The 24239-nt window shown below is 45.1% G+C and overlaps 1 protein-coding gene across 1 annotated transcript in view; it reads right to left on the bottom strand.

Moving 5' to 3' along the window:
- UBE2V1 (ubiquitin conjugating enzyme E2 V1) overlaps positions 1-14644 on the bottom strand; it is a 33759-nt gene extending 19115 nt beyond the window's left edge. The window contains exon 1 of the mRNA XM_047770884.1: positions 14540-14644. Within this exon, the coding sequence (XP_047626840.1) occupies positions 14540-14561 (22 nt within the window). The 5' untranslated portion in view covers positions 14562-14644. The remainder of the gene's footprint in view (positions 1-14539) is intronic.
- Positions 14645-24239: the final 9595 nt, after the last annotated feature.

Raw genomic sequence — 24239 nt, 5'->3', positions numbered from 1 at the left:
ACTGGAGATGCACTTGCAATTAAGAGACCAATAACTTAAAACAATCTCATATATATCAAAACATCAGAATAACTGCAAACCAAAAATCTACAATTGATACACAAACAAGAAAAATCAACTCAAATACGACACTAAAGATCCAAAGACAGTTTGGGGGGTGGGGGAATGTGCTGGGGTTGTGGGATGGAAATCCTATCTAATGGATCGTGATGATCACTGCACAGCTATAAATGTAATAAATTCACTGAGTAATAAAAAAATTAAAAATTTTATGACACTATTTAAACCTAAAAAAAAAAAAAAAGATTAGTATTTGGAACAGTTATTGAGCACCACAGAAGACAAAGTCAGTTTTTTGCTAGCTCTGTAGTGACATTACAGGATGATTCAATTTGATTCAGTTATAAGGCAGGCATCAAAACAGCTTAATAAATGAAAAACTTTGGACCAGCCAATATCTACTAGGCAGTTTAGAAATATTCCAAGCAGGAGCTGGAATATACATATAAATATCAGAATAAATGTACTATATATTGATTACAATACGTATTTATTCCCTTTGAACAACAGTTTTTAGCTTATTCAGCCTCAACACCCTTTTACCCTCTTAAAAATTACTGAAGTAGTTCTCATCATGGCTCAGCCGTCAATGTACCTGACTAACATCCATGAGGATTCAGGTTCAATCCCTGGCCTTGCTCCGTGGGTTAAGGACAGGTTAAGGATCTGGCGCTGCCATGAGTTGTGGTATAGGCCAGCAGCTACGGCTCCGACTGGACCCCTAGCCTGGGAACCTCCATATGCCGTGGGTGCAGCTGTTTAAAAAAAAAAAAAAAAAAAAGAGAGAGAGAGAGACCAAAAAAAATTTATTGATGTCAAAGAGCCTTTGTTTATGTGGGTTATAGCTATTCATATTTACCAAATTAGAGATTAAAACTGAGAAATTATAAAAAGATTTAATTCATTTAAAACTAACCACAACAAACCATTACATGTTAAGATAAATAACATATTTTTCAAAGAACAAAATTAAATTAGCAAGAAGAGTGGTATGGCTTAGCAAATTTTTTTTTTTTGCAAATTTCTTTAATGTCTAGCTCAAAACAACTGAAAGTCTTAAGAATTGAGATGAGCTGGAGAATACATGTCCCTTCTAAAGGGGAGTCCCGCCTTTGCTCTGGCTAAATGTCTGTGGGTCAAATTCTGCTTATGGGCCACAATTTTGCAACATCTGAGGTCACCTAATTGTTATCAAAAACCCCTTTGAGCCCTAACACCCTAGGTTTAGCTCAGAGGATATTTTAAACCTTTTGTCAGAATGGTCAGTAAAGACTGATAAACGTGCTAATCTGGCATTGGGCAGTTAAGTACTCATTTGGTTTTTATTTATTAGCTAAATCTACAGAATTTAAGTGCGCAAAGTGGATAGCTTTTACAGGAGACTACTACTTTTTAACTCATTTTTTTCTAAGCCATAAACTTTTATTTTCACTCAAAAATTGATTGAAAGAATAAATAAATGACAGAAAAAAAAACATTTTAAAAAACTGATTAAAAGCAAAGCCTGGGAGATCCGGTTGTGGCGCAGTGCTTAACGCATCCGACTAGGAACCATGAGGTTGCGGGTTCGATCCCTGCCCTTGCTCAGTGGGTTAAGGATCCAGCGTTGCCGTGAGCTGTGGAGTAGGCTGCAGGCTCGGCTCGGATTCTGCATCACTGTGGCTGGGCTGTGGTGTACACCGGTGGCTACAGCTACGATTTGACCCCTAGCCTGGGAACCTCCATGTGCCATGGGAGCAGCCCAAGAAATGGCAAAAAAACAAACAAAAAAACCCCCAGAAAACAACAACAACAAAAACAAACAAACATAAAGCCTGGAAGAACAACAGCTAGCAAAATTAGGAACTGCAAAAATTTGCAAATTATGCAGTGATTCATTCAACTTTTCTGATATTTAAACAGATTAGCACCTGCTCAGCTGGTATACAACCCTGGTAAGGAACCATCTATGGTTTACCATGCCTAATGTATGTAAAACTGGGCTCATTCCACATTCACACATTTCATGACTGCAATTTTTTTACAAAGTTAGCTAGGCGTTTTACTTGTTTGTCAAAATTTCCCTACCCATAAGTTTGTCAGTGATATATACATACAAACCCTTCTTTCTGTACAATAATTATCAAACACTTATCCGACACCATGCAGGACCCTACTAGGGCTATGAAAGTAAAAATGGGAGCCTCCCAATAAGAGAGAAAGTCTCACTATGGAAATAAGATACACACATACAAAGTTCAATAAAATAGTATCAAAATGTATGAGAGAAATATAATCATAGGACAATGTTTCTTAACCTTTGAGTGGGTCATAACCCCTCTAAATTTGATGAAAGTTAAAGAAGTGGGGACATATTACTACTAAAGGGCCTGGAGTTTATCCTTAGGGTAACAAGTGGAAAGCTGTGAAAGGCTCTGAGCAGGACAAGAGACAAGGCCAATCTCCTGGGTAATGTTCAGGATTGGCTGAAGGATTAGAGGCCAGGTTAGGATGTGTTACTATGAACATCTCAGGATAGAAAGCCAGAATCATTTGCTTAGAGCAAATACTGTCAAGACAGAACAGGTTACCGAACTTCTTAGAGGCTGAGATAGGTGGGAAATGGAAGGAATGTTAAACAATTTAAGGCAGCACATATTAATTTGGGTGATTGTGGCAGTGGTTCCCATTTTTACAAAAAACATTAAAATAAGTGGTCTTTGAGTTCCCTGGTGATGTAGCAGGTTAAGGATCTAGCGTCCTCACTGCTGTGGCCTGGGTTTGATCCCTGGCCTGGGAACTTCTGCATGCCCCGAGGGAGTCCCCCCCCCCCAAAAAAAAGAGAGAGAAATAAAAAAAATGTTTCTAATATTTCTCCATTAACCCCCACCCCAAACTAGCCTTTGTGGTAGGCTTTAGATAAATACTTGCTGAAAAATTTAAAAATTGAGCAAAGGATAAAAAGGTATGCACACTCTATTTTAAAGACGATTAACACAAAGTCAACCCATGCTTCCTTGTATGTGTGTACTCACATAAATGATTTTTAGATGCCAAGGAAGTAGAAACACAAACGTAAGGAAAGTTAGTGGACCACTCTATTTGAAACAGGCTGTTCAGAGTAATGGCAAAGCTCTCTCCCACAAATAAGAATAACAGCATACATACTTAGGAGAAAATTCTATAATCTCTCAGCAGAGGATTGAGAGCACAGACCTAGGATCAAGTCCTTGGCTCCGCAACTTTCTAGCAATCTAGCTGGGTGACCGTGCAAATTACCCTGACGTCAGCATAACAGGGCTCCCAATATGCCCTGCCTCTGCAGTCGGCGGCGAGGAAGAATAAATGAGGTAAAACCTGCTGAGCACTTTGTGGAACAGCTGGCACAGGGACTAAATCACCTTCTCTGGCACACTGTATTAACCACCATAAAATAAAACCCCCAAACGCCTCACCTGACCTCATACCCCCTTCTAGCTACCATCTCATTTCTTTGTTCCTTTTTAGCAAAACAACTTAAAAGGGCTGTCCAGACCCCGTGCCTGCAATTCTTCACCCTACTTGCACCCACTCCAATCAGGCTTTTCTAGCTAGTCACTCACCCAAAGTGTCCTCGCCAAGGGCACCAGGCAGCACTCACTAGCCAAATCCTGTGGTCAGTTCTCAGTCCCCGCCCCAGGTTCCTGGAGCTCTCAGCTGCACCTGGCAACTCCCTCCTTCTTCCCCCAGCCTCAGCTTCACTTCCTTCCTCACTGGCTAAGAGGCCTCACCTCCTTGACCTCCAAACACTGGTTTGCCAGGCTTTGGGGCACAGCCCACTAACCACTGCTTTTCTGCCCTACTCCTCAAGTGATTTTATCCAGATCAAGGAAGCTAATAACTCTCTAATTTATATTTCCAATTAACAGCCTCCTAGACATCTCCACTTAGATGCCTAATAGGCCTCTCCAACTTAAAATAATTCCCAAGAAAAGTCCCTTGCACGCCTCAAAAAACAAAAACTACTATGTACTCCTGAATCTCAGTATATGGCACAGATTTCTCTGGCTAGAAATTTTGGAGTCATGATAAGAAATCTTCCCCTCACAGCCCATATCTAACCTATTTCCAAATACATCCCCCAGATGATCATTTTCACTGTCCCCACTGTGACCACTGCAGAGCAGGCCATCTCAGCTTCCTGTTTTCTTGGTCTACCTACAGTCTATTCTCTGCAGCGAGCCTTTTACTGGTAAGTTTAGATCCCATCACTCCCCTTTCTCAAAGCCCTCCACTGGCTCGCCCTTACAACTAGCATCCAGACTCCTTACCTTCCCCACAGAGCCCCACCTGCTTCCCAGCACCCTGTCCTGTCACCTTCCCCCTTGCTTGCTCACCCTCCTTCAGCCATACCATCCTTCTTGAAGTTCCTGAATAGGCAACCTGAGTTGGCCTTTTGTGCTCTGCTGTTCCTTCGCCCCAGAATTTTAGGTCCCAGCTCTGGGAATGGCTGGCTGGCTCCCTTATTCTTCATCTAAATTCCCATTCCCTTATCTTACTTTATTTTTCTTCACAGCATCATTACCACTTGACATTTTAAATGTACAGTATTCATTTCCACTTCATTAATTGTTTATTGTCTGTCTCTCCCATCTGAATATGAGAGTAAAATTTCGCTGCTTTGTTCACTGCTGAATTTCCAACACGTCAAAGAGTGCTTTGCCAGAGCATGCATTCAAATGCTTGCTGAATGAATGAATGGGTGGCTGGGTGTCAGCCAGGGTTATTATTCCAGTATGAACAATGCTCGATGTCACAAAATTCTAACTCTGGTCTATTTCTGGGAATACAGCAAGAAAACATTCGTAGAACTATTAAAAGAGAGTTCTAAAATGATGAAGTTATCAAAGGGGTTTAGTATGGATTTTAAATAGCCCAAGAAAAGCTATACATTAAATTTTGAATACAATGATCTTAAGAAGAAACACAAATCTTCAATAAGGAGCTGAGCAGTCAGGCTGCAGAGGTAGTGGTACTCTTAGAGCTCCCCCCACCCCCAAGTTCCTTTACCCTCACACAATGTCTGTTCTGGACCTTCTCTTTTTCTTTAAACTTCATTTTCTTTTTGTTGTCTGACTCACTCTTGGAGCTTCTCAAGTTAGAGTCATGACTCATTCAATCCTTTCTCCCCAGAACCCAGTATGCTTCTTGGTATGTAATGATCCTCAATAAATGTTTCTGATTGAAGAAAAGGCAGTATATCTTCCTTTTTCACTGTAAACTCTAACATGCTCTACTGCGGCCAAGATATTGGACACTGATACCATATAACTGAGGTACCTAAGGTTTTTTATTTTGAGATAATTAAAATTTGGTAAGTAGTTTTATTTTTTAATGAAGTGCGATCAAGACTTTTAGGGAAATATGGGAATTCTGGCTTAGTGGTTAACGAACCCGACTAGTATCCATGAGGATGTGGGTTCAATCCCTGGCCTTGCTCTGTGGGTTAAGGATCCGGCATTGCCATGAGCTATGGTGTAGGTCGCAGACTTGGCTGGGATCCCAAGTTGCTGTGGCTGTGGCGTAGGCCGGCTACAGCTCTGATTCAACCCCTAGCCTGGGAACCCCCACATGCCGCAGGTATGGCCCTAAAAAGACAGACAGACAGACACACTTTTAGGGAAACTTACTTTAAAAGAAAATAAATGAGGAGATCCCGTCGTGGCTCAGTGGTTAATGAATCTGACTAGCAACCATGAGGTTGTGGGTTCGTATCCCTGGCCTTGCTCAGTGGTTATCTGGCGTTGCTGTGAGCTGTGGTATAGGTCGCAGACGCAGCTCGGATCCCGCATTGCTGCGGCTCTGGCATAGGCCGGTGGCTACAGCTCTGACTGGACCCCTAGCCTGGGAAACTCCATATGCCACAGGAGTGGCCCAAGAAATGGCAAAAAGACAAAATAAATAAATAAATAAAAGAAAGAAATGAGGGAAAACCAGTTTTCCCCCCAAACACTCAAGTCAAGGATTCTTTTTTCTTTCTTTTCTTTTTTTTGCTTTTTGTTTTTTAGGGCTGCACCCGAAGCATATGGAGGTTCCCAGGCCAGGGATCAAACTGGAGCTGCGGCTGCTGGCTACAGCCACAGCCACGCCAGATCCAAGCCACTTCTGCAACCCACCTCACAGCTCACAGCAATGCCAGATCCCTGACCACTAAAGCAGGGCCAGGGATCAAACCTGCATCCTTCTGGATATTAGATTCGTTTCTGCTTCACCACAATAGGAACTCCAAGTCAAGGATTCTTCACTACAAACTGATCTGTTTCATAAAAATATATTTGAGAGCATGTCACTGATATTCCAACCATTTAGAAACTGCATACAAAGTTAAGGCACCTTATTTTCTAACAAGCAAGTGCATCTAACTCCAACTGGACTGACCATACCCTTGTTCTAGAATTTCGGGGGCTAGCCTAGGGACGTAAATTCAAACATTGGTGGAATTCAGAAATCCTGTACACCTTGTGAGTCTATCAGCTACACGGAGGACTTCATCCCATCCCAAGGGAGGAGAATTAGCTCAAAATCATGACACGTTAAACAAAAGATTTCAGTGAACATATTAAAAATTAGGAGTTCCCGTCATGGTTCAACGGTTAATGAATTCGACTAGGAACCATGAGGTTGCAGGTTGGATCCCTGGCCTTGCTCAGTGGGTTAAGGATCCAGCATTGCTGTGAGCTGTGGTATAGGTCTCAGACTCGGCTCGAATCCCACGTAGCTGTGGCTCTCGCGTAGGCTGGTGGCTACAGCTCTGATTTGACCCCTAGCCTGGGAACCTCCAAATGCCACGGGAGCAGTCCAAGAAACGGCAAAAAGCCAAAAAGCCGGAAAAAAAAAAATTAAACCCATGTATGTCAAAAACCAAGAACGAATCAGAAAAACCCAGTATTACCCTTTAATATGTTTTCTTCCCATGGTGACTCAACCTAAATTTTAGGAATCCTAAAATTTCTGTGTTAACCTGACACCTAAAAGGTGGAGAAACAGCTTCAAGAGACAATATTAATACAGATGATGTAAAAATGGACTCTTGTTAACAAACTGTAACTATCAAAAAGTTAACTATGCAAATGTTAAGATAACTTTATCAAGGTGCTAAAATAACACAGTAATCCAAGATATTTTAAAAAAGAAAGCATTGGTTCCTGTTACTTCAGAATTCTTTTCAGAAGGATTTTTCCTGGATCTGTGTCAATATCAAAAGTCAGCCAGTTATTCTCTTGGCTAAATATAAACTGAAAAGTCAGCAGCTGCAGGATATTACAAAGAAAATATGACAACCAGGTTGAAAAAGCATGAATATTTGATAGGGTTTTACACCATGCCCTAGTAAAACATTTAATGCAGTAATTTGAAACACAGCAACACATTAAAATATTTGTGGTACAAAACGGATTTTGAAGCACTTTAAAATATCTTTTTGGGAAAATCTTGGCCACAAAGCAGCAGCTATTATAGTATACCAGTCTTAGAAAATCCTGTCCTGGCCTGGGTCTTGATTTAAAACGGCAGAGATGGAGTTCCCATCATAGCTCATCAGAAACGAATCTGACTAGTATCCATGAGGATGCAGGTTCGATCCCTGACCTCGCTCAGTGTGTTAAAGATCTGGCATTGCTGTAAACTGTGGTGTAGGTCGCAGACGTGGCTTGGATCTGGCGTTGCTGTGGCTGTGGTGTAGGCCAGCAGCTACAGCTCCAATTCGATCCCTAGCCTGGGAATTTCCATATGCCTCGGGTGTGGCCCTAAAAAGACCAAAAAAAATAAACAAATAAATAAAAAATAAAATAAAATAAAATGGCAGAGACCTACAGGTTTCTCTTGGAAAGAAAGCTGCTAGTTGTAACTGGTTTGGTTACCCATTCAGGGAAGACGTGAATGGGTAACCAAACTCCTGAACTGGACCAGGAGCCTGCTGTTGCTACCATTTTGGAAAACAAGGAGGCCTGGAAGGTGACGTACCTGGATTCAATGTTCTTGAAAAGTGGATATGAAGTCAGGGGCAGGTCCTTTTATTGCTGAGCAACTGGCAAGCACGGTCTGGGTGCCTAGTTAGGCTTGTCCAGAGGAGCCTGTTTCTCCTCTCCAATTATGGTCCCCAGACCTACAGCCTACACATCACCTGGGAACCTGCTAGAAATGTGAATTCTTAGGCCACACACCAAAACACTACACTATACGACTAATGAATCTGAAACTGAGGGTAGAGCCCAGCAACCGAATACACTCTCCTGGTGATTCTCGTGTACACTGATTGAGAATCAGTGATCTACAGTGGCAATCTATCATTCTTAACAGTCCAGACAATGTGACAACAAACGGCTGGTTGCAAAATGTAAGACCCTGTGTTTCTCTGCTGCTAGGGCCATCGAGGCCAAAGACCAAATTTTCTCTGAAAGGAGTGGAGACAAAGAATGAGGTGTGGTAAGTGTCTCAGGACACCTAGGGATAAGAGCTTTCCTTTTTGAAAGGCTGATCAGATACATTGTTTCCAAATATGTCAAATGCACGTATTTGGCTACATTAAGATAAGACCCTGGATTAACTTACTGCAACATTCAATATTTGCTGAGCACCTACTATACATCAGGGGCTATGCTGGGTACTAGGGATACAGCAGAGAACAAGACAGACTCCTGCCCTACTGGAAAGGCACAGAAAATGTGCAGAACAAAACAAAACAAGAAACCTTGGCATTCCCATCATGGCAGAGTGGAAATGAATCCCACTAGGAACCATGAGGATGCAGGTTTGATTCCTGGCCTCACTCAGTGGGTTAAGGATTCAGCGTTGTCATGAGCTGTGGTGTAGGTTGCAGACATGGCTCAGATCTGGTGTGGCTGTGGTGTAGGCCAGCAGCTGTAGCTCTGATTAGACCCCTAGCCTGGGAACCTCCATATGCCGCAGGTTCGGCCCTAAAAAGACAAAAGACAAAAAAAAAAGAAAAGAAAAGAAAAAGAAACCTTCAGACAAGGTTAAGCACTTAGAACAGAACAGAGATGTGACAATGAGTGAGAAGACTATACTGAAAGGGGTGGGCAGGGATGGTCTCTCTGCAGAGCTGGGACCTGAAGAAGGAGAAGTAGTGGTCATGTGCAGGCAGAGCATTTCCCAAAAGTGGAAGAACAAGAGGAGAGGTGTACACATCACGCAAGGCCACGTGAAGGCAAGGCCAAGACCACAGAAGGCCTAGTGGGCCATGGAAGAGAGATGGATTTTATGCTAAGTACAGCAGGAAGGGCTTTCTGCAGGGAATGGTAGTTTCTGTTTTGTCTGGAAAAATTATTCTGCCTCCTCTATAGAGAATGCACTGGACAGGGGCAAGTCCGGAAGCAGGAGAATTTTGCAGTCTTCTAGGCAAGAGAAAGACAGTTCTGGTAGGACAAGGACGACAATAATGGAGACAAAGAAGAAGATTTGGGATAACACTTACTGGACTTACTACTGTATGAGGTGAATGTGACGATGAAGAAAGAATCCTACTTGGTGTCATTCCTATCTACCCATGAAAGAACTAATCTGCAAAGGAAGGAAATGTCATAGACCTGCCAATGGCAGAAGGAACCTGAGATGCCTAGCTGGAGAACAGGCAATGAGGGGCTGGAAAAATGATAATACGGCCAAGAGCATATGTCCTGGAGCAGAGCTGTCCCAGTTCTGAACCCTGATTTGCAAGTCACTGGCTCTAAGCCCCAGACAAGTCACTTCTCCTCTCTGGGCTGCGATTTCCTCACCTTCACAATAGATACCTGCTTCAAAGGGCTGTTGTCAGGAAGGAGACGAGCATTTAAAACAGCACCTAGGACAGCAAGCCCTAGAAGTGCAGCTTTTTAAGAAGCCTGAAGGACTTGCCTGTAAATTGAAAACAAGGACTTAATTACTTTGCACATGACATGAGGGGCCCTAAGTGCAATAAGGGCAAGTGACTTAGTGTATGGTATAAGCAAGACCCTCCTCAGATGTGGACTTCACTCTCATTAGCCAGCGCACTACCCAGAATGGGATAAAAAGTTGCCAGCGGTGCTATAAAAAGAGTTGCTGCTACAGGCAGCAGAAGCTTCTCATTAAAGCCCATTGTATTACCAAGATTAACACCAAGACCAAGGAAGGGCATGTGCCCAAATTCTTGCCTTTCCATTTCCCTCTGATGGTAAAAGAGCAGGCTGGGGAAGGAACTAGAGACAAAAATCCCTCTAGGCTCTAGTCTGAGTGTCACCATTCCTCAGCCAGCCACCAGTCTCCCTTAGAAACACTTTCCTTGATTAGCTTACTAGCTTGAGGAGCCTTAAATGAGATGACATAACAGCTAAGTTAAAGTGCTAAGAAAAACTCTAGACCACTACGTGTAATATCCAGCTATAGTGTTAACATCGCTACTTCACAAAGTGTGCTGCTCTGTACGTCCCTGAGGCCCTTCAGAATTAAAGAGAGGATTCCTGACTTCACATTTTTCTATTCTACTTTTATCAAACCATTGCGGAGCTACACTTCAGGTAACGGGGTGGGGAGCGGGGACAGAAAGGGGATGTGGCAGTGGCGGGTAGGAAGAGGGTGCTTTTAAAGTTATTGTGAAAAATAAAAAAATAAAGTTATTGTGAAGGGGAACATCTCAATCATCACATTAGCCTTGGCAATCCCTATGAGGAGCTATAGGCTGTACCAGCCCAACAAAGCATTTTCCCTCCATCACTGGAGCACAATGCTGTGCCTTCAGCTGAGCACCACATGAAGAAGTCCCCTTGAAAGCAGGGCCCATGTTGTACAAAAGGCACTCAGCTGGTATCATTCTTGTGTGTCTCACCGTGTGAGCATCTTACGGTGCCAGTTGGAGCTAAGAGACCACAGGTTCTCATCTCCCAGCTCCAGCTGCTCCTGGGGAACACCCCTGAATGAAATGGAAGACCACGTAACATCCACTGCCCATTTAGTTAAATGTTCATAAGAGGAGTGTGTGTATGAGGCCACTCCAGCGTATGCAAATTTAAAATGCAAAGGGATTACTCTTCTGGTACTCAAGTTTCTGGTTAATTGTCAGAGAAGACTGTAGGCGGCTGGGTGAGAGGAAAGGCCTGGCAACCAAGAGCTACTCTTTGAGGTCCTGCAATCTTGGCCAGGGCAGCGTGGGCATCCTGAGGATTCTAGTGTACTTTCCACAGTCCCACACCCTAAGAGCTAGGCAGAAGTCACACACTGCAGAACCAAAGGAGGTGAGAAGGTGTTGCCAAGTGTTAAAAAAGCAGTGACCACAAAAAACTAAGCCCTTATAGGAACTCAAAGGCTTCCCAGCTGTTTCCTGGCAACCAGGGGCATGGATTAATCAAGAGGCTTGTTCTAAACCAGTCTAGGGAAGGCCTCAGGGCCTTTGACCACACCTGAAAGGCTTTTCAGGGTTAGCAGAGAGGCCTGTACACTTATTTTAGTATAATACAAACAAAATCTTTCTGCTTCGACCATAGCACTCTGCACTCTTACTGCTTGGAAGCAGATATCGGATCTTTCTCCTCTTTTTAAGACTCTCATTTATTCATTCAACAAATATTTACTGAATGTCTCTTTCAGACCAAATACTTGTTAAATGGCTTCCCTTCACACAGAATAAAATCCAAAACCAAGAGTTCCCGCTGTGGTGCAAGGGGTTAAGAATCCAATTACAGCGGTTGGGGTCACTGTGGAGGCATGGATTGGATCCCAGGCCCAGCTCAGTGGGTTAAAGGATCCTGCACTGCTGTAGCTGATGTGTAGACTGGATTCAATCTCAGGTCCAGGAATCTCCATATGCCCAGGGTGCAGCCATTAAAAAAAAAAGAAGGAAAAAAAAAAGTCCAAAGCCGTATCTCTGCAACCCATCTCTTTAAGAAGACTTCCTTGCACACTAAGGCCTTTATTTTATTCTTTCAGCATGCCAAGCTTCATCCTGCCACGGGGCCTTTGCACTCACTGTCTCCCCCTCCCCTGCCTGTGACACACACTATTGGCTCCTTCCATCATTTGTCTCAGTTCAAATGCCCCTTCTTGGAGAAGCCTTTCCTGACCACCTCTCCAGACACTATTACATTACACAATTCCCTTCACAGCATTTACTGTTATCTGAAATCTTAATTATTTTGTCCTTTAATGGGCTTCGTCCTGACTTGAAGAGAAGCTCCTCAAGGACAGGGATTATGTCCATCTCGTTCGCTATTCACAACGGAACACAGCAAACCCTTAATAATATACCTGTTGAATAAATAAAGGAGTTCTGGGAAACCCATTTTAGGGCAACTCAAAACCTGTTCCATCTTATCTAAACCATGCCAAGTGTTCTTACATGCCACTAGACAGCAGCTGACGATGTTTTATCTGACCACCACAGCATTTATGAAGAACTCTTCAACTGGCAGGGCCTCAAGAAGTTAGAATTAGGTAGCTGTTAAACCGGATTATAGGTAGCCACTATCAAGTGATTGCCAACAGGGCTGAGTTGCAAGAGCACCATAATGCTGGCTGCTCCAGGCACAGTGCACCCCCCTGTTCATAGCAACCTGGCAGGGGTGTTATTCTAGTGAGAGGTTTCCCACAGCAGTCTGGCCTGACTCAGCCTCTCTCTTCTGAGAATGTCTCTGGCGGTCTCTTGGTAAATGAACTGACTCAGCACTGTTCCAACTGAAATCAAAATCTAGGAAAATGATGTATGGTTTCCTCTGTCCTCTAGGAAGACCCCATTGCTTTAAGTATAAAAGGCAGCCTGTGGCAGGTGACTTCAGTCAGATCCCCTACTTCAAATTCCCTCTATTCCCACTATAACAATCAGCCAAAGATGGCTCCTTAGGATACTGGAGGGGGACCATCGTTCAAAGACACACTCCCCCCACCCTGTTCACTTTGGGTCACCAACTCTCTCCTAACAACGCTGCTGCAGCATCAGATTTCAATGTCCGGGCTGGTGGTCCTGTTTGCTTTTTCCATCACAGGTCACCCACTGTCACCTCATCTGGGAGGACTTCACTGGCCAATTTGACTGCCAGGCACCTCAGGGGACAGCATCCTCACCAAAAGGGAGGGAGACACTGTCATTCCCAAATCCTGCATTTCCAGAATCAGACTCTCTTGCATCATCAGCCCCTCTGAGGGACCTTCCTCAGGCAATCCTCAGCCTGCCTGCTCCAGAAGGCCATTTGAGTCCATCCCCTGATGCTCAACTGGGAGTGTTAACTCTGAAACAGACCCTTCAGGATTTGATCCTCTGGCACATCTCAGAAATGTAGAGCAGGAAATCCAGTTTCAAAATAAATGCTACTTCCCTTTATCTATTAGGGCCTGGTAGACCCTCTCCCCCGCCACACACACACAAAGTGTAGCCCCCTCATGCTCTCTTGCCTCTCAGCCTTCTTCTCCAGTCACCCAAGGTTCCCATTTCACTTGTCCCTCTCCCCATGCCCATCAAGCCAATGGAGAACTGCTGAGCTGAACAACCATGTGTTATCAATATTCAAAAGAGTGGAAAGGAGTGACACTCAATAAAGATCTTTTCTAAAAGAAATATTTCTGAAACCTGACCTTTTCTCACTGTCACCCACTGCATGGGGCTTCCCTCAGTTGACTCCTACCCCAGACACCTCCAGGGCTCCCAATTCATCTCTTCTTCGCCCAGTATCGCAGGCTTCCACCAACTGCCCTACCCGGAACTATCCAAAAACCTAACATCTATCTTCTCAAATAGGGGCCTGGTAACCATGGGGTCATTTCACTTTCTGATGCTCCAACGAGATCCCGCTGGAATCCGAGAAATCCTTTTCCCCTTCTCTTATCCTGTAGAGATGCCCCGAATCTCCCCAAAAGCAGACACCCAAGACACCCCCCTTTCTAATCAACATAGAAATTTCCTCAGCTAACCCCATCCCCAAAACTAACACTGGAGTCGTCCCCTGAACCAATGGGGGATCCTCTCAATCACTTCTCAGAATGCTGTTTCCTTCCCCCATCCATCCAGAGAGGCTTCTCTGAAGTCCCCGCCAAATGGACATCCCACAGTTGCTTCCCCCCGCCTAGACCCTCAGCACCCAATAAAGGACTTCCATTCGTTTGGGGGAGCCTCCTCGTCCTCCAGAGAACCCCTTGCTCTCCCCCCAAAGAGCCGCCAGCTCCAGTCTCCTCAGGGGTGCCTCTGGGCTCACCCCTCGCCCGCTCTCGCCGCCCAGCAGCGCAGCGGGGCCGGGCCCTTCCTCTCAGCGGGGCCCTCACACCGCCCGGGGGAGCCTCTGGGCCTTGCCGCGCCTCCCACAGGCCCCTCAGGCCCCCGCCCGTGCTTCCGGCCACCGCCTGCTCCTCCTCCCCACTCAGGCCGCCTGGGTCGCCGCCGCGGGACCTAGCAGACAGAGGCAACGCAGAGACCCTAGCCCCGCAGCAAGAGCCTTTGCAGGTCCCCCGCCCCCGGCCCGAACCCCTGCCCCCTCGGCCGGCCGGGCCCGGCGCCCCCGCTCACCCGAGCCCGTGGTGGCTGCCATCTTGCGTCGCTGTCGCTCAAAGGCCGGCCCCTTCTTCACCCCCCGCCCGTCCCGGGGCCTTTCTGCGCATGCGTGTGCGCATGCGCAAATCCCTCCGCTGACGCCAGCTCCGCAGACCGCGGGACCCGTTGCCGGGAAGGTTTTTTTTTTCTGCCCTTTAGGAGAGGAAATATTTGCGTGCGCCATGGCCAGCAGCTTGCAAGGTCCTCCAGGTTTGGGTGCGAAGGAGCTATTGAGGTGCTTGGTGAGAAGGGCAAGGGTGATCAGACTTGGAAAGGCGTGACTGGGAAAGAAAAAGATAAGAAAGCTTAAAAAACCCGGCGTATTGTCATAACCTATAATGGAATATAATTTGCAAAACAACAACAGCACCACACCACAAAAACCTGAATCCCTATGCTGTGCACCTAAAGCTAACACAGTATTGTAAATCAATAAAAGTAAAAAAGTAAACAGATGCAAATTTATAATACATTTTTTAAAATGCCTGTTTTGCTTTAAGCATTTTCCTATCTAGTTGGATCTTCACATTTCTACCAGGTGGGGATAAAAGTGAAGAATGAAGCTGGGATTAAACTGAAGAGTGAAGGGAAGAGGTGTTAACCGACTTAACTAAACTCAGCTGTTAAGTGCCTCAGTCAGAATTTGAATGTGGGCCAGGTGTCTTGCTTCCAGGATTGATGCTCCCAGGCCAGAAGAGTCTTATAGAAGGGTATCTAAAATGGTTTGGGGGGGCATTAAAGTGTCAAGGAACGCATTCCCCATTCATTTGTTCCTTCCTTCATTCATTATATCAAACAAATATTTACTAAGTATCTATTATGTGCCAGACGCAGTCCTAGGTGCTAAGGATGACTATAATCCCTGAAAAAGCAAGCCCTTGCTCTCATGGGCTTACATTTTAGTTGGAGACAGGAAGAAAGTAAACAAATGGGAAAGAACATAACTGTAATAGGATAGAGAGTAAACTAGAGAAGGAGTGGTCAGGGAGGGCCTTCTAAGGCCTCCTTCAAACTTCAATAAAGACCTGAATAATAGGAAGGAGGTAGAGGGAATGGCATGTGCAAAGGCCCTGGGGACATTTTGCAAATGTTAAATCCATGAAGAAACTCTTCAATCTTAAATGTTCTGAGAAGCCCTTAATATGGATATAGAAACTGATGCTGAGAGAGGTGAAAAGATTGCCTCAAGGTAACACAGCTAAATATGGGCAGAGAAAACACCAGGGCTTTCAGTACAGAGGAACAAGGAAGTTGGAAGCCTTCACTCAGTGCATGCAATTCATCATTCTGTTCTGACAGCAGTGTCTCCTAAGCAACTCTCTACTCCATCCACTTCTTCCAGGCTCCCCCTTTCTCCCACTTGGATGACCTAGCAGCCTCCATTCTTCCCCTCGTGTTCCATTCTCCTTATGGCAGCCTGAGTCTGCTCAAAACATCCTTCAGCTAAACTTTTCAGTGGCTCCCCATTCTCACAGAATAAAATACAGACTTTGCAAGTGAGGGACCACAGAACTCTTATCCAACAAGGAAAGTCATTAGACTGAAAGGGGGCCAAGACTGAAATCTTGCTCAGACAACAAGCAGAACCAGGACTCGCCAGGGCAAATCGAGATGTTATCCATCCTACTACCCACAAGACCTGGCACCTAGGGCCAGGACTAGGATCGGGCCAGTGAGGTGTTTAGGGCACCCAACCTAAAGGGGCTTTCACTCTCAGATCTAGGCTCTGTGCTTGCACCACCCTTCAAATGAGTGCCTCCCTAAAATCTGCACCCTGGGTGTCTTACTTCCTCCCTCCCCTGCCTGAACCTCTTAAGACTTGCTGTCCCTCTCTAGCTACACTGGCCCTTTTCAAGGCCTCTGGTATGCATGTCCTCTTCCTCCTCAGGGCTTTTGCCTGCGTTGTTCCAACTCTTCCCAGCTCCAGCACTGCCCTTTCAGGGGCGCTATCCCTGATTTCTCCAACCAGCTCAAATTCAGCTATGATTCTCCGAGTGCCACTTGTGTCTTCTTCCCAGCACTGGCTGCCTGCAATCATCTTGACATTATTCTGTGTATCACATGATTCAAGTTTACCTTGAAGGGCACAGAAAATATTTGCCCCCTGACTTAAGGTCACTGTAAACGTCAAGATAGCAAGTGGGAGGTTTTTGGGCTCCTTAGCTGGGCTCACCTCTGGAATGAAATTTTCTGGGTTCGGGGCCTGCTTCACCACTCACTTTGCAGTCTGACTTCAAGCAAGAGACTTGAACCTCTCTTGGCATCAATTTCCCCTTGAAAAGGGGGATGACAGTACCAACTTCATAGGGTTACTATGGAGATAAATACGTTGATAAACGCATTGGCACTGAGGGAGAAGGGGATACTAGAAGAGCTGACGTTTATCAAGCTGTCATATCCAGCTCTTAATCCTCAAAACTCAATGCAACAACTCCCAGGAATAGCCCCATTTTTTCAGATGAGAAAACAGACTCAGAGCTAACAGGTGGAGGCGTGAAGATTAAAACACAAGCCTCTCATCCACAATGCTCCTAATTATTTACTGGCATAGATTCCTTGGTTCCCGCAGGAAACTTCTGGCAAGCAAAACTCACAATAAGACTAACTCCACAGAGCGCTTGGAAGGAGGAGTAAATTAACCCCGACAGCCCGTGGCATGCTGGTTATTATAGTCTAGCGGTGTCGCAGAGCCTGCTGGGAGTTGTAGTCGTCCCTAAACTAAAGCTCTCGTAGAGGTTCCGCCCCCTCCCCGGAGGTCGCTGCCAGACCTTAGAGCTGCAGTATTTCTGTCGCCTGTACTCCCTTCGGTCTCTGCGCTTGAGCTGGTGGTAGCTTCAGCGGGTGAGGATGAGAGTCTTGTTTTATTGGATTCGTGGGAATATTAAAATGGCTAATAGAACTGAAGAATTTAGAGAAAGACTTGGCACAGAGCGAGTGGTATATAAATATTAGTTGCTGCCATTATTTTTTATTTTTATTTTTTATAGTTGCTACTATTATTATTATTTTTACTGTTATCATTTCCTCAGTGACTCCTGCTAAGTAGCTATCATCTCGACATTTGTCATCTGTGGAAACAGACTCGGTGGAGTAGGATGGCTTTCCCAGGGTCATGTAATAAGCAGTAAAATCAGGTTTGGAAACCAGTTCATTCAACTATGGGGCACTTGCTATTTCCTCTATGGTGAGGGAGCTGAAGCCTGGGAATTTTTAAGCAAAACTTAAGCGGGTTTGCATTTTTACAAAGTGCAGCCTGGCTGCCTCAAGGAAATTGAATTGGGTGGCAGCAAGACTGGAGGTGAAGAGTCCAGAGTGGAGGTGTGTTGGACACTGTTGACTGCCAGATCAGTCATGTCTTTCCATTCTCACGGAAGCCTGGTTTTGTTTAGGAGGCAGAAGGTCCAGTTTCCAGGTATGATCCCAAGCCAGTCACAGGCACTGCCATTTCTTTTTGCCAGTGATTGGTCCAGGGGTGTGCCTGTGATCTAGTTTTTTCTAGCCAGTGAGTTGGGGAGGAGCCATATTTGGAAAATTTCCTTCTAATAATAGCTAGGGAGGAAGCCTTTTCTGTCCCCTTTCCTCCTTCATACAATATGAGGTTGTGATGGCTGGAGCTGTGGCATTTATGAAGACACCATGAGGCACAAGCCTGAGGTTGAAAAGCTGACATCCCAAAGATGCCAGCGCAGAAAGAGGGCAAGAACTAAGCAGGACCTTGATAATGTAGTTGAACAGCTGAATGAATCCTGGGCTGCCCAAGACATGAAATAATAACTGTCTTTATTGCTTAAGCTGCTCTTAAAGGTAAGTTGTTATCTACAGCCAAGGAAACTAGCACAGTGTTCCAGGAAAGAGATATATGAACTTGGACTGTTTCACAGCATTCACTCAAAAACACGGTGCTCAGCAGGGTGGGAAAACATCCAGGCAGTTTGGGGATCTCTGACCAAATATATTCAAAGTGTAAAAATTGCAATATACTTTACAGGACCTACAAAATTATTTTTTAGCACAATACTTCTCAAACTCTAATGTGCACGGGAATCACTAGCAATCTTGTTAAAATGCAGACTCAGTGGGGGTGAGGGGTGCTGAGATGCTACATTTCTAACAGCCTCCTAGGGAATGCCGATGCTGAGGCACAGACCACACTTTGAGTAGCAAGGTTGTGGATAACATTATAAAGTTTTATGTTTATATTTCCGATCGATAGTTAAGGAAAAAAGCCCAACCTCATGCTATAGCTTTTATACTACAAAGTACAGAAAGTAAAGCTGTTGACAGGAAAGGGTTATGGGCACTCACAAGACGGAGGGAGGAATCTGTGCAGGATGGGGTGTGTGACACACTTGCTGGTAGCATTTCATAGTACATTCATGGAGTTATGGCCCCCTGGGGTGTCTGATGTATAATATTAAGGTATTTAGTTTGCTGTGGTTGCTAAAACACACAATCAAAAAAATGGAGTTTCCGTGTGGCTCAGCGGGTTAAAGATCTGACATTGTCCATGCAGTGGCTCGGGTTGCTGTGGTGGCACAGGTTTGATCCCTGGCCTGGGAACTTCTGCATGCTGCAGTTTCAGGAAAAAAAAAAAAAAGGATGGGAGTGGGTGGGTAGAGAGTTATGGTACAGTTCATTTACTCCTATATATATATGTATATATATATATATATATATTTTTTTTTTTGTCTTTTTGCTATTTCTTGGGCCGCTCCCGAGGCATATGGAGGTTCCCAGGCGAGGGGTTGAATCGGAGCTGTAGCCACCGGCCTACGCCAGAGCCACAGCAACGCGGGATCCGAGCCGCGTCTGCAACCTACACCACAGCTCACAGCAACGCCGGATCATTAACCCACTGAGCAAGGGCAGGGACCGAACCCGCAATCTCAGGGTTCCTAGTCGGATTCGTTAACCACTGCGCCACGACGGGAACTCCCATTTACTCCTATATTGATGGACATCTGGGTCATTTCCACTGACTTCTTCCTATACAGTTTGTTTCTGTAATGTCTGAATTTTGTGTCATCTGTTATTTTTTGTGGTCAAGGAAAAAGGAATAAAAACCAGGGATCTGGGGTGGGAGAAAAACCAAAAGGATGAGTTTCCTTAACGTATAAAGATCCCTTGTGTCTCAGTAAGAAAAAAAGATCCTGAAGTTCCCTGGTGGCCTAGTGGGTTAAGGACCTGGCATTGTCATTGCTGTGGCATGGGTTTGATCCCTGGCCCAGGAACTTCTGCATGCCATGGGCTTGGCCAAAAAAAAAAAAAAAAAAAAAAAATTAAAAGAAAAATCCCAAAGGAAAGATGATAATCATAACAAACATTTATGGAGCATTTAGTATGTTCCAAGAACATTGTGTTTTGCCTATGTAAATTCATTTAATCTTCACAACTACCCTATCTTACGGATGAGGAAATTTGAGAGGTGGAAAGATTAAGTAACTCACACACTTGTACGTGGCAGAGCTGGGATTTAAACCTGAAGCTCTTAACCACTACTGTCCTGCCTCCCAAGAAAAATAAGAAAAGGACCTGTACAGAGTAAAGAAATGGGATAAGATACCCAATTTCACTCAACATACTGTATTTCAGTGATTCTAAGATGCAAATTTTTACCTTCAAAGATCTCTAAAATCAGTTTGCATCTTACGATCAATGATACCTTGATTCAATGAAATAAAGTAAGAGAAATGCAAATTAAAACCACCTATCAGATTGGCAAATAACAAAACACTTGATAACACTCTGTGTTGGCAAGGGTGTGGGAAAACTGGTACTCTCAAAAGTTCTGAGAGTTTAAATGGGCACAGCCTTAGTGGCATGAGCTCTCAAACGTCACCCATGGACATCCTTGACCTAGCAGTCCTGTTTCTAGGACGTGACCCCTCAGGGCTACTGGCCCCTAGGAACAAAGACTTAAGTTCTCTGATGCACACAATGGCAGCTTGTATTACACTAAACTGAAAATGACTTCAGAAGTAGAGGATAGATGAGTTTAAAAAAAAAAAAAAAAAAAGGCCCATCCTGAAGTTAGAATGCTATACAGCTGTAAAAAGGAATTAGGAAATATTGATATAACAGTTTCCAAAACATAGTGAATGAAAAAAGGCAAGGTGCAGAACTGTATATGTAATTTTCTACCTATTGTGTGAAAAGAGTGGGCACGGTCATGCCTCTGTGTCTATATAAGGGACTTGCAAGGGTCTTGTCCTCTGGGGAGGAGAACTGAGGCTCGGGGGCATATGAGTGCGGAGCAGTTTACCCTTCACTCTAGACCTGGAGTTGGCAGATTTTTTTTTTTCCATAAAGGGCAAGATAGTAAATACTTTAGGGGAGTTCCCATTGTGGTGCAACAGAAGCGAATCCAACTAGGAAAACCATGAGGTTTCGGGTTCAACTCCTGGCCTCACTGAGTGGGTTAAGGATCTGGTGTTGCCATGAGCTGTGGTGTAGGTCACAGATGCGGCTCAGATCTGGTGCTGCTCTGGCTGTGGTGTAGGCCAGCAATTGCAGCTCCGATTGGACCCCTAGCCAGGGAACTTCCATATGCCACAGGTGCGGCCCTAAAAAGCAAAAAAAGAAGAAACCAGCCATAGATAATGTGAGTGGGTTTGGCTATGTGCCAGTAGAACTTGATGACTGACACTGAATTTGAATGTCACATGTTAGGAAATATTCTTTTCCCTCCCACCATTAAAAAATCCTCGTGGGGACAGTAGAAAAATAGGCACACTGGATTTGTCCCCCTGGAGACAGTCAGCTGACCCTTGTATTGTTTATTATTCTTTACCTTATGCATGCATTACCTATTATAATGTTTAAGAGGGTAGCTTGAGGAGTTCACATTGTGGCACAACAGGATCGGTGGTGCCTTGGGAGCGGTGGAATGCAGGTTTGATCCCCAGTCCCCCACAGTGGGTGAAGGATGGAGCATTGCTGCAGCTTAGGTTGCAGCTGCTGCTCGGATCTGATCCCTGCCCCAGGAACTCCACATGCCTTGGGGCGGCCAAAAAAGAAAAAACAAAAAGGTTGAAAGTTTTAGGTTTATCAAAAGAGGGTGGGGCTGATATTGAGAGCAGGCGCCCAGCCCAGACTCCCTATAAGAAGTCAGCACAGAGGAGGATGCGTGACTTTTTCCAGTGGAGCTGGAAACCCCTGTTTGCTCTGCACGACCACCTGCCCCACTCCACCGCCAGATAGCAGCACAAATCCACCTGACATCAGGCCATCCCTGCACCACCTGGGACGTTGTGGGCAGAAGTCACCTGAATACCTGTTTTTATTTTGCCCAGGGTATATTTTAAAAATGGAGCATTTAAAAAACCTGGATTTTTTTTCTTTTTCTTTTTTTTGTCTTTTTGCCTTTTCTAGGGCCGCTCCTGCGGCATATGGAGGTTCCCAGGCTAGGGGTCTATTGGAGCTGTTGCTGCTGGCCTACACCAGAGACACAGCAATGTGGGATCCAAGCCACGTCTGCAACCTACACCACAACTCATGGCAACGCTGGATCCCCAACCCACTGAGCAAGGCTAAGGATCTAACTGAACCCGCTAGTCGTATTCGTTAACCACTGAGCCACGATGGGAACTCCCTAGAAAGTCTGGATTTCTGTCTCCTCTTTCATCGACTGATGTGAGTGGTAGCTGCCCTTTGGGGTCTGATGCCTCCAGGGCATCCCAGCTCTCAGTGTCAGCTGCTGTTTCTCATCCAGCGCCTGCCTCCGCATCCTCCTTCCTCCTGTGGGGCTGCAGGCTCAGGCGAAAGCTTCAAATGTGCGGGGTCAGATCAGGGCTCAGATTCCAGCCCTGCCACCTACCATCGACTGTCTGTGCCTCAGTTTCCTTATCTGCAAATGGGACTAGGTGTGCTCCCCTCTCAGAGCTTTGGGGACTGCTTGATGGGACCCACACATGCTGCTCTCCACAGTCTGGCCTGTGCTAAGGGTTCAGTAGGTATGAGTCAGCATGTCCCACTGCCTGGCCCTCAATAGGTACTTTTTGGAACACTGCCATCTCACAAGTGACCCCAACTTTCCCACACCTGCCACAAAACATTTCTCCTTGGTTTTTTTTTTTTGTTTGTTTTTTCTTTTTTTTTTCTTTTAGGGCTATACCTGCATCATATGGAAGTTCCCAGGCTAGGGATCCAATTGGAGCTGCAGCCACCGGTCTGTGCCACAGCCACAGCGACTTGGGATCCAGCAGCTTGTGGCAACGTGGGATCCTTAACCTGCTGAGGGAGGCCAGGGATTGAACCCACATCCTTAAGGACACTGTGTTGGGTGTCCTGCTGAGCCACAACAGGAACTCTTTCTGTTTTGTTTTTTTGAAACTCAATAAATTTTATTATATTTATAGTTGTACAACGATCATATAATCCAAAGTATTTTTCCAGCACTTGGGATTCAGGAGTGGTGAGGTAGTTTGAGTGTGAGGCCTGGCTCTGCCTTACTTGCTGTGTGGTCTTAGGCAAGTCACTTCACCTCTCTGGACTCAGGCTGTTTTTTCTTGTTGGCTTTTGGGGAACTAACATGTTGGTAGGGCCTAGAAAACACCCCCAGCAGTGTCTGAAAACAGGAAGGCAACTCCTGCAGCCTCAAGGCTGCTTATTTTGACTCTGCCGAGTTTGGCTGTCTGCCCCACCCCACTGTAGACATCTCAGTCCTTGGCCAATCAGATCCCTTCACCATCCCCTGCCCTCCCAAACCCCAAGATGGTTAGTTCAGGTTAGGCACATGACCCAATCCAGGCCAATAAGAGCCTGCCTTGGGGCTTTTGCTGCAGCTGCTGGGAAAGGAGACTTTTTTTCTACTGAGATGATGAACTGGCCCATTGTCAAATCTCAACTCAGAAAAACAGAGCTAGACAGAGACCTAGTTCTGATGAATCATGTGCGCCTTTGGGTCCTGCCAAATCTTAAGTCAGAAACACCTCCTTTCAATTATGAGCTAATAAAATTATTTTAGCTATTAATTTTTGCTTAAGTTATAGTTTCTGTCATTCAGAGTTGATGCATTCTATCTGTGACTCCTCTAAAGTGTCTTTTATTGGAGTCCCCTGGTGGCCTAGCACTTAAGGGTCTGGCATTGTCACTTCTGCAACACAGACTTGATTCCTGGCCCAGTAACGTCTGCATGCTATGGGTGTGGCCCAAAGCAGAAAACTAATGTTATTTCTCTGTCCGCTCCAGGTTTTTGTTTTCCCGTTTAATAGTGTGGAACCTATTTAGCCCAGACTAGCTATTAACTGCAATGCCTGTGTGTTCACTGCTGAATCCCAGTGCCTGGTATAAACGGAGGTGCCTTTTATTTGCTCCATAAATACACGAACAAGATATTCATATGTTTAAAATGTCCTGTCTTCCCACTTGCCTCCATCGGTGAGGTTCCATATAATTAGTTTCTATTTTTCAGACCTCATCTTTCATTTTCCCCTTGCTCACTCCAGTCCAGCCACACTTTCTCTTAAAGGGCCCTTATACTTGTTGTCCAACCAGGAGGGCTTTCCCCTCATTCTTTCCCCAGCTGGTTCCATCTCCTCCTCCAGGTCTCAGCCCAAATGTCACCTCCTCAGAGAGACCCTCCCTGACCGCCCTGCCAAAGCAGCCCCATCCTACTTTTCCAATGTAATTGCAAGCTGTTTGATTTTCTTTACAAATCACCATCTGAATGTCCATG

This window comes from Phacochoerus africanus, chromosome 3, assembly GCF_016906955.1.
Source record: "Phacochoerus africanus isolate WHEZ1 chromosome 3, ROS_Pafr_v1, whole genome shotgun sequence".
In the NCBI taxonomy this organism is placed as follows: domain Eukaryota; kingdom Metazoa; phylum Chordata; class Mammalia; order Artiodactyla; family Suidae; genus Phacochoerus; species Phacochoerus africanus.
The sequence above is the reverse complement of the archived record's forward strand: the minus strand, read 5'-3'. Positions and strand labels throughout refer to the sequence as shown.